This window comes from Melospiza melodia, chromosome 3 (genome assembly GCF_035770615.1).
Source record: "Melospiza melodia melodia isolate bMelMel2 chromosome 3, bMelMel2.pri, whole genome shotgun sequence".
Lineage (NCBI taxonomy): Eukaryota > Metazoa > Chordata > Aves > Passeriformes > Passerellidae > Melospiza > Melospiza melodia.
This window is the reverse complement of record NC_086196.1, coordinates 63092964-63107876: the sequence shown is the minus strand read 5'-3', so window position 1 is coordinate 63107876 and position 14913 is coordinate 63092964. Positions and strand designations below refer to the sequence as shown.

At 45.4% G+C, this 14913-nt stretch overlaps 1 protein-coding gene across 5 annotated transcripts in view; it reads left to right on the top strand.

Annotated features, from left to right (window-relative positions):
- The window catches only part of LOC134415959 (uncharacterized), a 103457-nt gene that overhangs the window by 19641 nt on the left and 68903 nt on the right, over window positions 1–14913 (top strand). For 4 of the 5 annotated variants that reach the window (XM_063152033.1, XM_063152031.1, XM_063152030.1 and 1 more), the window contains exon 3: window positions 759–1249. In XM_063152033.1, the coding sequence (XP_063008103.1) occupies window positions 759–1249 (491 nt within the window). Of the gene's footprint in view, window positions 1–758; window positions 1250–11402; window positions 11576–14913 lie in introns of all 5 variants that reach the window. The other variant, XR_010027141.1, reaches the window with a different exon arrangement.

Sequence of the window (14913 nt, the reverse complement as noted above, 5' to 3'; positions counted from 1 at the left end):
CTCTGCTGTTGTTTTTGGACTTGATAGGAAGTAGCTTAGAGCTGCAGGTGAAATCTGTAGTAAATGCACTTCTTGAGTTATGCTGAGTTTGTCATTAGTGTATGCCCTGGTGCCCGGGTTCAAGCAGATTCTTATGCAGAGGAAGCAGAAGTTCAATTCCTGATGCGCAGGACATGTCCTGTTAGAGTTCAGATCCCTGCTCCATATGCTTAGCCTAAAAAGAGCTCAGCAGAAGAGATAAAGCATGCCTAGCTTGTGACTGAAGACAGGTTCTCTTGTGTGACAAGTCTTGTAATAGAGGACTTTTATTTCTAGAAACCAGATCTCATTTATTTGAGCCAAAAATGTGACGCTTAGGATAGCCTAACTTGGCTCTTCTGCCCTGAGAACTGGTCACTAGAAGTTAATATTTTTGGCTAGAGGCAAGTGCCTAGCAACACATTTGTAAGCTCGTGTCTTCTCCACCTTGAGGAGGTGAGGTGGGTGACAGATCTGTGTTCTTTCTCTGGAACTAGACTTCCAGGTGATGGTTTGAAAGGGGATGACATCTAGCAGTCTGGTCTGAAAAAAAGTCTGTAAACTTCCAAAGGGAAGCATTCAGCTGGGGGGTGTTTTATCTGGAGAAGAGAAGGTGGGGAAACAGCTCAGAAGTTTACTTGGGAGGAGATGAAAACAGCAGGTCAGGAGGAAACACGCCCGTTTTATATAGGCTGTGGGACCCAGATGTGCTCTGCCACTTCTCAATCTCCTCCCACCAGAGAGAAGACGGAATTGTGCCCTGACTCCTCTGGCCACCAACCAGCTCCAGAACCAGGAGAGCCAATGCTGCAAGGTTCGGGCCCTCTTCCACGCCAGCCTTGACCGGCACAGCTCGGAGGAGGAGCTGGAGCGCATCAACCGCGAGTTTGCGGCAGAGAAGCGCAAGTGGTCGCAGGTCAGCCGGCTCACCTGCTGCGGCGACGGCAACAACGCCTCCTCCAGCGACGAGGAAGTGAAGAACTTGTGCGCCATGTCCTTCCGGCCCGTGGCAGAGCGGGGCGACGGCCTCCAGGCCAGCCCCAGCCCCGTGCTGTTCAGTGCCTCCCCTCCCAAGAGACTGCAGCCCCTGGTGCGCAGCCCGGCCTCCGCACCTCTGATCTTCACCAGCGTCGGGGCGGGCCTTGAGCAGGTCATGCCTTGTAAGAGACACCGACAGGGATACGGGGATAAGGTCAGCAGGCCCAGCCTTGATCTGGAAAAAATGCAGCAGGTAAGGCGGAGCTTCACGGGAGGAAAGCAGCATTGCTTGAGAAAAAGGCCTGGTAAGCAAAGACAGAAATGGGTTATTGAGGCAAGGATAGTGGTGCTGTGAGGGCCTTGATGAAGGAGGAATGATGAGGAGGACTTTATGGATATCAGAAGGCTAATTAATTACTTTATTATATTATACTATTTTATACATCTAAAACTGAATCTGCTAAGCACTCAACTTTGCACACACTGCACCAAATCTTGTGACTGTCACTTGACAGTCCTGACACACAAACATTCTTGGCCCTGATAGGCCAAGGGAACAAAACACTATGGTTTTAGGTAAACAATCTCCATATTGCATTCTACTTTTGTACAAACACAGGTATAGCAAATGGTAGGAATTGTGTTTTCTTTCTTTGATGTTCTGAGAATATTTCTAGGTTTCACATTCTTGGGAAGAATTGTGCCTTGCTTTTCTCTGTGGAGAGAAATGTGGGCTACAGGTGAGGTTCAGTAAATTCATAGGGTTGGTTCTTGTGGTTGTGTCTTCAGGGCACACTTTCAGGGTACTTCTGCTGTCTGTCTAGGATAAATTGGGGTAAGTGTAGATAGCCCTCCTGAGAGGTAAAGGCACTGCTGCTTGAGTGGCTCCTGCCACGCTTGGGCTGTTCTCTTGCTACCCCAGGAGGAAGGCAGCACTTGTGCTGTCCAGTTCACTGCATGGCACAGGAGCAAAATTGCTGGCATTTGCTTTCATCAAGTTACCACTGCTTCCATGATCTGACCTATGTCACTTACTCCAAAATAAATTAATTGCTTAGCATGTATAAAAAGAGCCTTTGCTGAAAGGGGTTGTCAACTTGATGATGATAGGAATTTCCACACTTGTTGAGCTCCTTGGGCCTAGATCTCTTTATGCCTCCTAGCAGTTTTATAGCCATGTAAAAGAGAGCTTTTTGCCTTCTTAACATTTCACAAACTGCTTACATTTTGCTGTAGATGCAGTTGCTCTTGATTTTGCAGGATTTTAATTTGGCCTTGGACTGAGGTGTGGAGATGCTAGAAGTTTGCCTTGTCTCTGCAGAGCCTGGGAAATGGGGCAGGCTGCCCTGTGCAGTTCCCATCTGGCGCCTCTCTTTCAAAAGGCCTTGCTGTAGAGTTAGTATTTCATGTCTCTTCATTATTTTTCTATTTGCACTGGTGTAGTGTCAGCTTAAAAGGATATCTGCAGACATCTGCTGGCCCTGGTACATTGCAGTAAGTTAAAAACAATTATTTTTCAGTTCTGAATTTCCTCTCATTAGGAAAGAATTTCACTGCCTCTGGTTTGTTGGATGTACTAGTTTTAACCTTGCTTGCAACGATTCCTTAAAGCTTACAAGATGGACCCACTAAAAGAAAGGACTGTGCATTTATTTTCTAAGAACCCTAAAAGTGAGATTTCTATTTCCCTATTACATTGTTGGTTTTTCTCAGTCCTGCTGGCAGCATACCTCCCATGAATACATAATGCAGAGACTTGTGCTTTCAGTACGGTTTTCCTCACCCCCTTTTCAACCTTCTAGCCAAGTTTCTGCTCACAGAACATTCAAAAGGCCCAGTCTTGCATTTCACATCACCCAAATCTTCTACTGATACTGACAGACTTTAATTAGTCTCACATCCTTACGAGAGAAGAAGAAAGCTGCTAAGCCTGTGCCCAGCCTTCTAGTTTTTCAGAGTGCACATAAGTAAATGAGAAAATGTTTCTTTTGGCCCAGGTGATTGCTCTGATTTAGATGCTAGGCATAGCCTGCTCTCCCTTAAGCATCTTTCAGCACTGTCTTCAGGAGTGTATTGATAAAGGTTAGGGGCTAATTTAAAAGAGCTTTCCAAACTGTTGGTTTTTTTGGGAAAACCTTGTGAGAATAATTGCCTTCCTTGTCGATTTGCTCTCTACACTTCTGGATTAATTGTGGCAAAGATTTTTGCAAAGGAAGTTGAAACCTGGAGTGGAAGTGGCAGTGTGTTTTTTAAATAACATTTTTACTGTGGATGTCATTAACATTCCATGGTTCTGGAATCCATGTTATAAAGAAATTATAGTCAGCTGGTAGATTTAATTTGACAGAAAGTGCACTGAGGGCACAACATGACATGACACACACATGCACAGTGAGATGCAGCCTGAATATTTTATTTGGTCATTTGTATTATTTTTATAGCTCTAATTGGTTAACTTTCAGCCAGTAACATCTTGAAGCTTTATGATGAGTCTTTGCTTGCTACCTGTACTTATTTCTCCTATGAAAGTTATTCAGGCCCCCAGTTTCCCACTTATAAAATGGGACCAGGGTGTTTGTTTTTGTCTGTTTCCATTGTCCAACAAAAATGGCTCTTATTAACTGCCTGGGCAGTGTGTGGCATCCTATGTTTCTTAGTCAGGTAAATGATGCATATGAGGAATGTTAATATTAAACAGGCTACTCTAAGGCTTCATCTGGGCTCTAAACATCAAGCTTTTCTTGCTTTGTGATTCTTATCCTTGCTATCATATGCTTGCCCATGAGAACACATCTGAAAAGTTTATCAGCTAGACTTTTTTTCTTTTGAGCAGCAGATGTGGCTTTCACTCTTATCCCTGAGCCTTACTTCCCATCCCTGCAGCTCTGAGCAGCTGACAGATGACAGAGTATCAGGCAAGATGAATTTGTGCCTGAAGCAAATGTGCTGTGAGATAAGAAGACACTTTGGGGGTGTGAGGTGGTATGGGTAATTCAGGGGTGGATGAAGAGATGCCAAGTGCTTTGCATCAAATTCTCTTTATGTTGGATGGTGATGGAATATTGGTCCAGAGGGTTGAGGTGTGGAGTGGGTCTGTGTTGGGATGTCTTCCTTCCATGAGTTGATGGCAAGTGGTATCCAAATGTCTCCCTGTATTCCAGTGATTTGGTGCCTTTTGGTAAAAAAGAGGAGCAAATTTGGGAGACGGGTGTGTTGGGGGCAGTCAGAGTGCTTTAAAGAAGTTAGGGAATTGCTGTCCTTTCTAACCATGTGAATAAATGGAAATCTCCATCATCCATGCCTTTCAGTTCAGCCTTGTGCAGCAGGGAAGGCTGTACCAGGAGCAGGTTTAAAAAGCCCTGTTTTGGTTAGATGCCAGGCTATGCCTTTCCAGCTTCACAGGGTACAGTGATTCAGCCCTTCTGTGTCCCAGACATGAGTTTGGACTGTTGGCAGATGCATTTCCCACCCTGGCTGGTCAGCTGGCCACCCAGTGTCTCCCTGTTGAGGCCGAGCGAGGACATTTCAATGCACACTTTTCTTCACTTCTCCAAAGGCTTAGAAAATGAGCTCAGAAGACTTCTATTCTTTCCTTAATTGGGCAGAAATGCCCTGGCTTGTGCAGACACTCGCTTTGCTGCGGTGAATGCCCTCTCCCAGCACCCCTTGATCATGGTCCCTGGGCAGACACATCATTGCATGCTGGCCCTGCTGCCAACCACTTGCTCTTTAATGAAGCCTGCTGCCACCCTGCATGGCTGCTGCCACTTTAGCATATCTGGCTTTTTTGACAATGCTGAGAGCACAAGGTCAGGGAGAGCAGGGACATCCTTGGGTTCAAAGTTGAAGGCTCCAGGTTCACCTGAGGCATAAGGAAGTCTAGGGTGTCACAAAGACTTCTTGGAGCTGCTGAGCTCATTCCCAGGGGATTAATTGGTCTTGGCATGTTGTGTAAACAGAGGAAGTAAAGGATCCTCCTGTGCTATTCAGTGGGACTGCCAGGAGCACCTTTGAAATCTACTTAAAGAAGATTGTTAAGTCAGAGCGTAGCATTTGCAGGGAGAGAGATCTCCTGGGGGGACAGCAGCTTTGGGGTAGTACAACAAGCAGTCCAAATTCTTTATGTGGGTAGGTGCCTGATGTGGAAAGCATAATTTTGAAGTACAAGGCAAAGAGTGTGGGTACATGGGTGTAATTCCAGGTATGCTGCAAAGTGATTAGGTAGGTTTCATGTCTTGCTCAGAGCTTTCTGCTGTGGTTTTCCTGCTTGTATGAATAGAAAGAATCAAATTCATAGAATATCTTGAGTTGAAAAAGACCCACAAGTTCAAATCCTGGCCCTGCACAGCACAGCACCAAGAATCACACCATATGCCTGAGAGTGTTGTCCAACTGCCTTTTGAACCTTGTCAGGGTTGGTGCCATGGCCACTAACTTGGGGAACCTCTTACAGTGCCCAGCTACCTTCTGGGTGAAGAACCTTTTCTTATATCCAACCCAAACCTCCCCTGACACACTCCAGGCCATTTCCTTGGGTCTTGTCACTGTTCACCACGGAGAATAGAGCAGTGCCTGCCCCTCTGCTTCCCCTCATGAGGAAGTTCTAGACTGCAATGAGGTGTCCTTTCAGTCTCCTCTTCTTCAGGCTGAACAAGCAAAGTGATCTCAGCTGCTCTTTATTTGGCTTCCTCTATTGGAGTGTCAATACCATTATCTTTTGGAGGCTTAATGCATTCTTTGAAATGCAATGAGATGCTAGGATGAAAAAGGCTATCTGAGAGGAGAAAAATGCATCCTAGGCTAACATTTGGATTGTTCATTGCAGGCTCTGCACCCCCTTTGGTGGGTGACTAGTTTCAGTGCAAGACATATGAGTGGCTCTTTGTCTTGACTTGACACTGGAATGGCCTGGATGAAATGCCTGATGAGAATCTTAATTTGTGCTTAGCTGTGTGATATCAAGACTATCTTCCTTCTACTGTATGTTTCAGTACTGGAATTTTGGTTGGACTGAGCTATTGGTGGGGTGTTCAGCCCTGAAAGCTTCCTTTGTGTCCATACTGGTTGCACAGAGGCTGCAGAACAGCACTCACCACACGTGACCAAGGCCCCAGTGTGTGACCCTGGTGCACTGGGGTCTGGGCTTTGGGCTGCTAATGGCTCCAGGGTGAGCTTGCCATATCCTTCGCACAGCTGGGTTTTGCCCTTGCCTGTCTCTCCAGGACTTGACAAATAGCTTCCAGATAGCTTCCACGTGTGAGCTCGTGAGTCCTTTTCACCTCTTGGCCTCCCGTTTGAATCCAGGCCTTTGCAGAATTGTTACCATCTGTTTGCCCATCTGAGCTGCTTTCTGCAGCAAGAGGGTGCTGGAAAATCTACTGCTGGTGCTAGTGGTAGTTTCAGCACAGTCTCTGCCCTGGGCCTCACTCTCCAGAGTGACTGAGTGGAGTTCAGGGACCTGTGCTGAGCATAATTCTTAAGGGGCCCAGTGCCAGAACTTGTCTCTCAGGTGTGGGAAGTTGGGCCATAGCAGTTCTTTGTCAGTAGGCTTGTTGAAGCAACATAGTAAAGAAAGCATTGCAAAAACTGGTTGCATCAGTAGAGCATGAGAAATTCTGCTTCTGGTAACCTCCTGCAATTTTGCTTTAATTTTTCACCCCCAGAAATATGCTGCAGCAGCTGTTCTTCCAGCATAGAAGTGCCTGTCTATCTCAACCCTGACAGTGTTTGGCACTGAAGTGGCCAGCAAACAAATGCTGTGTATGGCTGCTGCAAGGCAGTCTTAACGTGAGGGAATTTGGGGCTGAATGTGATCAATGGCATTGTCTGGTCTGCTTGCCTGTGAGGATGTAGTTCCATGGTGGGGGGCTCTGGGACTCCAGACATATGAGTGGGAGATGGGGCATGGTAAAGGTGTCTTGTTCTTTGCATCTTTGGAGGAGCTGAGATGTTCTCCAGTGGTTTGATCTCTGTTGTAAAGACTGGCTCAGTGCTGGCTAGCTTATGTTCAGTTTGCTGACATCATTGATAGTCTGACAGTGGGGGGAAAACATGCTGTCTGGGAGGTGGAGAGAGAGACTCAGTAGCAGGGGAAATCAGGAGGCACTCCACCTAGCCCCAAGGAGGTGATTAGGACTCTGCCAGGCAGCAGATACCCCTGTCTCTGTGTCTCATAAGTGTTCCCTGGATGGTTATCTAACTCATACAAAAACATTAGGAAGTGCCTGTGTGCAGCTGCAGCTGGATGAATCGGAATGTAAGAGAGGAGTAACCCATGTACAACTTGGCCCAGCTGCTTCTTAAAAAGCATAATGATTTCCTCCTGGAAGAGGCAAGTAAGTTGACTTTGTCTTTTTACTGAAGGTAAGGTTCATCTTGCTGCCAGCTTGTAAATGCCAAAGGCAAGGCAGGCAGGATAACCTAGTCCTGTTCCTAAAGTCTTGGCATCAACCAGTGTACCAGAGATTAGAGCATTCTCACAGAATGGCTGAGGTTGCAAAGGCCCTCTGGAAGTTATACAGCCTGGATGCCAACGGCTTCTCCATGAGGATCTCTGTTCTCTGTGCATTGTTGAAACACAGAATTAATTTTAGTGCAAGTCCACTCCATGGTGTCTGTTCATACTGTGTTCATCTTTCAGATGTGCTGCTAGCAGACTTTCATTCTGAGCACACACCTCTCTGCACCTCTTCCACTGTTGTGTGAGCCCTGGCACAGAATGTGTAGTCCATTCCTAGAGCCAAATGCTTCTGTTCTTCTCCCTTGATGTTTTCCTTCCTTGTTTTGTCTCAGTGCATTTTTGTTCTGTTTTTGTAACGTGTGCAAAGGGACAGCAGTTCAAGAGGGAGGTGGACAAATGAGCTGCTGTCTGGAAGTACTTACCGGTCTCTTTTTCCTGGGCTATGTGGCTGTCTAATTTTGCTGCCTTTTCCTGGAAGCTTGCATGCTGGTGAATATATCCATCTGGACTACCAAGGGAGGGTGAGCCAATAGCTAGAATATATGCTGAGACATCTGAAACGTGGTTCCTTGAGGTGCTACTGTGAATCATGAAAAAGAGCAGGAATTAGGTTGGTCAGGGCCATTTGGATAGCACCAGAGAGCTTGGTTGAGCAAAAGGAAGATGAGGGAAGGAAATTTGATGTGGCTGAAGTTGGAGAAGCAGCAGAGATCTGTGGAATAGGAAGGTTAAGAATGGCAGAGACAGAGGTAGAGAGAGTATTTTTGTTGTATTAAGATTCCCAAAGGGACAATAATAGCACCTGGCACTAGTGGCAGAAAATTATGAGCCTGAGGTTCAAGCCAAGGGCTTATCATTTAGATTGGCAGGCTTGCTGGCTACCTTCCCAACCCTGCTGTCTTTCTTTTTTTTCCTCAAAGCTCTAAAGCCTGGTAAGAAGGTATTAGACTAGAGCTGAGTCTTTGGCTGCAGTCCAAAGAGAGGAGATCAAATGGGCATATGGCACCACTGGCATGTGGCCTTGGGATGTGACTCCTGGAAAAGTCCTGAGTGATGCTGTGTAGGACTTGAACTCTTGGTCTGACTGATGGTTAGGTAGGCAAATTGGGAAGGAGGTAAAGCACTTCCACCTGAAAACATCTGCCAGAAGCTCTGCATGTGAGTGGACAAGGTTGGGGTTTTGACCTCTAGCATTTTGCTCTCAGAGCACCACATAGAATGATTCCTACTGAGCTAACAGAAGAGCCCAGTCTCCCATATCTGCTAGCTGTGTTCTATGGTGGGCTGCCAGTTGGCCACAGGAAACATCACTCAGCAAAACCAAGAGCTCCTAACTGCAGCAACAGTACAACTGGTTAAAGTATGATTGGATGTGGTGTGAGCAGCAGTCAGAGAGTGGGTGCTGGATTGGATCCCCAAGGGTGGCCATCCTGCAGCATATCACTGTTCTGTCTCTTGTGTGTTGACTTCTGGTCCTTTTAAAATAAGGTTTTCTGAAGGATATTTTCTTTCTGGTTTTGACACAGTACTGTGTAGGAGGATAATGTTGGCATGTTGTTTCCCAGTCCCTGAGTTCAGCCCAAGTAATCTCAAGAGCCTGACAGATTAAGAAGTTTTGCTGCAACCTGTGTATATATTTCAACAACACCAGCTTGGAGATGCTGCTTGAAGTGAAGGTCAGGACTTTCTCTGCAGTGCTCTTTTCTTCTGCAGTAGCGCTGGGTTGTCCTCACCTCCCCCAGCCTTGGTGTGTCTGGGCTGGAGGGGCTGCCTGGGCTGGGTCCCAGTGTGGCTGTTGAGTTGGCCAGATGCCTGTCCCTGCCCACTCCTCCCTCAGCATGTGGCTCACTGTGATACAAATATCTCATCCTTGCCTGGGGAGAGAAGGAGTCTGCGGGTGGCTCCACCATATGCTGTCACTGCCCAGGCTGTGTTTGGTCTGCAGGTGAATGGATCTCTCTTCAGCCGTAATAAGTTCCATCTTTTGCTTGTGATAGCGACTCCTGAAAAGAGAGAGCCTTACAATTTAGTTCTTTGGATGGCCAGTGAAGTGCCTTGAGGAGACTGGAGAGGGTGAATGGCTATTTAGAAACAATCTGGTTATTCCTCATATAGTCCAGAGGGCATCTGATGGTGGTGGCAGTTTTCTGCTGGCTCTTCTGACTGTTATATAGGTTAACAAACTGAAATAAGCAGTAGAGATAGATTAGATTGTTTTTTTTCTCTTTGTTCTTACTTTACTACCACTAAGTGTTGAATTCTCTTAGAATTCAGCAGCCACAAGATAACAGGGGCTGCTGTTGCTTAGAATTCAGATGGGTATAGACTTGTTCAAAGCACTAAACAGAAGAGATGGTAGCTAGGAATGGAAAATAAGAGCTTGGCTTTGCTTAGCTTTTCCCTGGCATTGCTTAGCTCTGTGTCTGTGAAGCAAAACACTTTCTTTGCCAGCATGGCTGGACACTGGTGTCTGAGAGGGGACACGGGTGTGCTTTGTACCCAGCAGTCTCCCATGGGACACTGCCCATGAGTGGGAAGGAAGGAGGGGATTGGTAGTATGAGTGGTAACAGCAGGAACAGGGCAGTCATGTGATGGTGCTGATTAACTATTAATGCTGGGTGCTTGTGCTCCAGTTTGTCACCATGCACGGAGAGCAAGGAGCTTGTCCAGAGCATGTCTGAGTCTTGAAAGCGCAGCAGCCATTACTGCTCAATAGGAAGAAGCTGGCTGAGCTTTTAAGGCCAAGCCTGTGACTAGAGTAAACATTCTAGGAAATGCTGTATGAGACAATCTTTGGAGTGGTAGAATAGCCAGCCTGGCTGTCAACAGCACAGCTGTCCTTGGCATGGGCTGGGGTTTAGCTCTGATTTTCTGCCTTAGCTCCTTAGCTCTGAATAACCTCTCCATTGTTGGCTCACATGAGAACCACACTGCTGGACTCTGCTCGTGCTTTCTTTCAGCCTGTTGATGTCAATGGCAGTTTTGGGCACTGGTCCACAGCTCATCTCACAGGGGGAGGCACTCAATAGAGGCATCTACTTCTCATGTAGATGGAGACTGAGTTAAGCCAGAGCAGATTCCCTTGTAAAACTCCCTGTCCTTTTTCAGAGCTGGGAGCCCAGATACACTTCTCATTGAGCTGCAATTTGTATTGAGGAAATGCTGACCATTAAGGGACAGACAAACCCTCCTCTTCAAGCCAAAAAAACATGTAACCACACTTTTTTCTAAATAAAAGACTTCAAAAACATAGGTGTCCTGGGGCCACAGGTAAATTCAAAATAAAACACAAATGAAGACACTTAAGAGAAACCCTATGGAACTTGCTGGTTTTTCTCATTGCAAACAAACTTTTTGGTTTCCTGCTGGACTTTAACTGCTTATGCAAAGCAGTTTTCATAGGAATGAATTCGTAAAACAGCTTTGTCGAGGGTGTTAGGAACTTAATGGAAATGAAGTCTGTGGTCATGTCTATACTAAGAAAGGCTGTATTTTTAATTCAAAAACATGCTTGTGCTTTAAAATTCTGGCATAGGCTTTCAAGCTATAATTTCACCTTCACGTGTTTGATTATGGACAAAAACAGGTTGATCTGCTGTACAAAGGATAAAGCCCTCAAATGCTTTGCAAGTTACTTTGCAGTCTTATTCTAAACACGCTCTTTTTGACAGCATAAACAAAATAAAAATTTGTCTACCTGTGGAGGCTTTAGAACCTCCCTATCATGCCTGTGACTTCAGAGGCTCATCAAACAATCCTATAGGCTCTATCGTGATGGTATGTGGGCTTGCTATGATTAAGAAACAGTTTTTAAAAAATCACTTTCCAAATTTCAAATCTAGTGCATCTGTAATTCCTAATACAGGTAGAAATATCTTTAAAATAGAGCTAGTCAGATGTCTGATTTTTCTCACTTCAGTAAACCTGTTCCTTGTTATGTTCCAGGTGATGTGGTTTGCAGCTGGGAGAACCACCATAGGTCAAGGAATGCCCTGAGTTTGTTCAGGAAAGTTTGTTACTGCTACTGTTTGCTGTATGTGCCAGAAAGACAGGCAGACCTCACACAAGAACATGGTGTACCTGAGTGGATGATAAGACTATATTGATCATACTTTAAAGTGAGTCTAAGTTGCAGTGCTTTGTTCCGAGCTCTGTGGAAATAGCGCAGCGAGTTAATGTTTTGTTTATTTTCATTGTGGTACTGGATTTGTTGTGCTGTCCAGTCAAGCTCTTAACTAATTTTCAGCTTAATATGATTTCTTGTTTTCTTCTGAATGACTTAACCAACCCCATTAGTTTCAAATTATTGTTAGTGGGCTGAGTGCAATTATGAGCGCTGGAAGTAGTGCTCTTGGAAAATATTTTCTAAGCAGAAAGACTTATACTGCCACTATTCTAGCATTCTTATCTCTTTTCTTTCATGGTATACCAATGTTCTATCCAAGCCTGACTGCTACAAGAGGTGTGCAAGGCATTTTTGCTGTGCTAGTTTGTCCTGCTTGCATTTTGCGGACTCTTACCATGGGCAGTTGTGCTAGGCAGCCCATGGACTCTCTAGGGCTGAGTGAAACAGTAAAACCACAAGAAGCTGAAAAAAGCCAGATTGCTATCTTATGACAGGGCTGCTGCTAAGGTTAGAGGTAGAAAGCAGCTGTGTAAGTACTGCTGCAACTATGACACTTGCCCGAGTTGCTCAGTCCAAAACTCTGTACTGAGCTGAGGCACTGGTTCATTTGCTTTCCAGATGCAAGCATCCAAATCATTCAAACACCCTCAAAACTATTCATATAAATGGATGTAAGCTTTTGCTTTTGTTACCAACTTTTCTCTGCAGAGGATCCTAATGAACTTGGCCTTGAGACATTCTGGTCACTTTTTCATGTGTTAATCTGTTCTTTGCCTTTCTGCAGTCTGTGAGTGAAGGAGCCCTCTTGGTCCTAGGGCATGACTGTTTTGGAATGTGAGATGGACCTGAGCTGAAAGGAGGAAACACTGATATGATTTGTGCATTAAAACTGATGCATATGTTATGAGCAATGACACATGTTATACAGGCTCTGATATGATCTTGGAAGCTATTGAGTTGATGGTTCATTTCTAAATATTTGGAAAGTGGATCTTGATGCAGACAATGGAGTGGCATGCTTGAGGGCAGTTCTCCAACAAATACTTGATGCACAGCTCTGAGGGTTGCTGTGCTCTGCTAACACCTGTTTAGAAAGGCAATGATCTGCTTCCAACTCTGATGGTGCCTCACTGCCCTCACATAGGGGAGTTGCAAAACATTGGCAGAATAACATGTATCCTGTGCTGGTACCCATGGACAAGTAGAGATGCTGAAGCTCACTCAGCTTATTGGAGAGTCCAGGGAGAAACACTGATTGCTGAATTGGTTGTATTGTTTCTTGCCCTGGAGATGGTTTCCTGGACCAGCTTTACACCATATCAAGCTATGTGCACTTTGAGGATGTGAACAAAAGGATGCAGAATGGTATCAGAATCTGCAAGTGTTGATCAGCAGCGCTGAAGGGAAACATATGCCTCCTTAAGAGGAAGGACAGTGCACCAGGCAGGAGATACTGGCTCCTCTGGAATATTTGCAAGCTGTTCACATGGGTACAGGCTTAGGCCAGCCCTTTCACAGCTGGTAGATCAAACCCCATCACAAGTTCTGAGTTTCATCACCCAAGCACCACTGAGCAAGACCCCGTGTGCTGTGCAGTGTTGTGCTGCAAGGCACGTGTGGGCAGGCCCTGCTGCATGTGGCCATGGGAGAGCAGTCTCCAAATGCACTCATTAGTTATGTTCTGCATAAATGGATTAACTCCTTGGAGTAAGAGGCCTTTATCCTATTAGCTGCCTAGCTGCTTCAGCATGTTCCCTTGTCACTAGTGTGTAAGTGAGGTTCAGTGGGGAACAGGAGCAGGGGGATGAGGAGGAGGTTGGGTGGGGAATGTGGGAACAGTTGGGTTACATCATCATTTCTCTCTGTGGTGATCAGTGTTGTACTACTCCCGCTACATGGATGTCTGTAGGCAGAAATGGTGTCTCAGGTTTGTTAATCATCTTCTGGCGTCCAATTTCTAATTTAGTATCTTTTATTTTCATGTGCTCATGCAGACACATGAGATTTTCCCAGCTGTCATAGTCTTGTGAAAGGAGAATATGCTCAAATATTTTGCAGAACAGTGCAGATATGATACATGTGTGTGTCTTGCAAGGAGAAGAGGAGAAACTCTGTTGCCCTGTGTTCATCAGAGCCTGAGCAAGCCCCATGGCTTGGGATGTTTGCTTCTGTAAGACAGACTTGTTTTGGCTTTCCAAAGCTGTTTATATAGTCGGTCTGCATTTGGCTTTTTCAAAGTTTCCCTGCTGTCCATGAATCCAGGTTCTCATCTGAAGATGTGACCTTATATGTTTTCTGCTTCAAGTTCCACTTGTGAGTGCTCCCAGCAGCACCAGATGAACCCAAGGCAAGGGTTCCCACAGGGTAATGTCCTCTGCACTCATCTGGAGAGCGTGGGAGGAAATTCAGAGCCACCTTTTGAGGTTCCTGTTGTGAAGATCCAGGCCACTGACAAATCCTTTCTTCGTTTAGTGCAATGAGTATATCTCATGTTGCCCTATTTTTGAGAAGCTCCACTAAGACAAATCCTCTGGCTAAAAATCTCCTAAAAAGGTACATATTCCAGGTTGTCCTCAAAGAAAACCCACTAAATTCCACTGGATATTTTCTGTGGTGGGTTAGGTGGATTTTGTGTGGGCTTTATACCTCCTGAGAAGTTCCTTGTGCTAACTTTAGGGCAGGGTTTTGGACTGACAAACAAGCATTTAATTCCAAGAATTTTTACATTTAAACAGAAATACTTCATATGAACATCTAAAATGTTCTAGTTGTGTCAAAACCAGGAAGAAATTGGCTTAAAAATCTAGAATTGAAACCATTCTGAGCTGGTTGTTTTAGCCTGCTTTTTCCTTTTGCCATCCACACACACATCTATCCTTTCATGTGGCAAACCTGTGTAAGCATGCAGTCTCTTCTGGAAATCTGGTGTTCTGTATGCCTGGCTGCTCACTTTGTGGCTGGTGTGCAAGAGGCTCTGTGGCATGCACAGAGCATTTGGAATATCTTGTAGTTTTTTCAGTTACCCAAGGATAGAGTAAAGGCACACACTTTTATCTCGGTGCCCTCTGGGTTTTGAGCAGCTATATGTAGATTCTCTTCCTCTCCATGTCCCTGTAATGTCACAGCTGACAAGAGTTGGTACCATTCAGTTATTCTAGTATTTTTCTTCTTTCCCAGGGTATACAGCTGTGTGATTTTTCAGAGCTCTCTGTATCTCCCTGCTTAAAGGGGAACTGTGTTTACTGTATTGCCTGGCTTGTGCTGATGTCTTAGCCCCTTCTTGGGGCACTTGGGGACAGCAATTCAACAGCAAAAGTGGAAGAGTCTGGG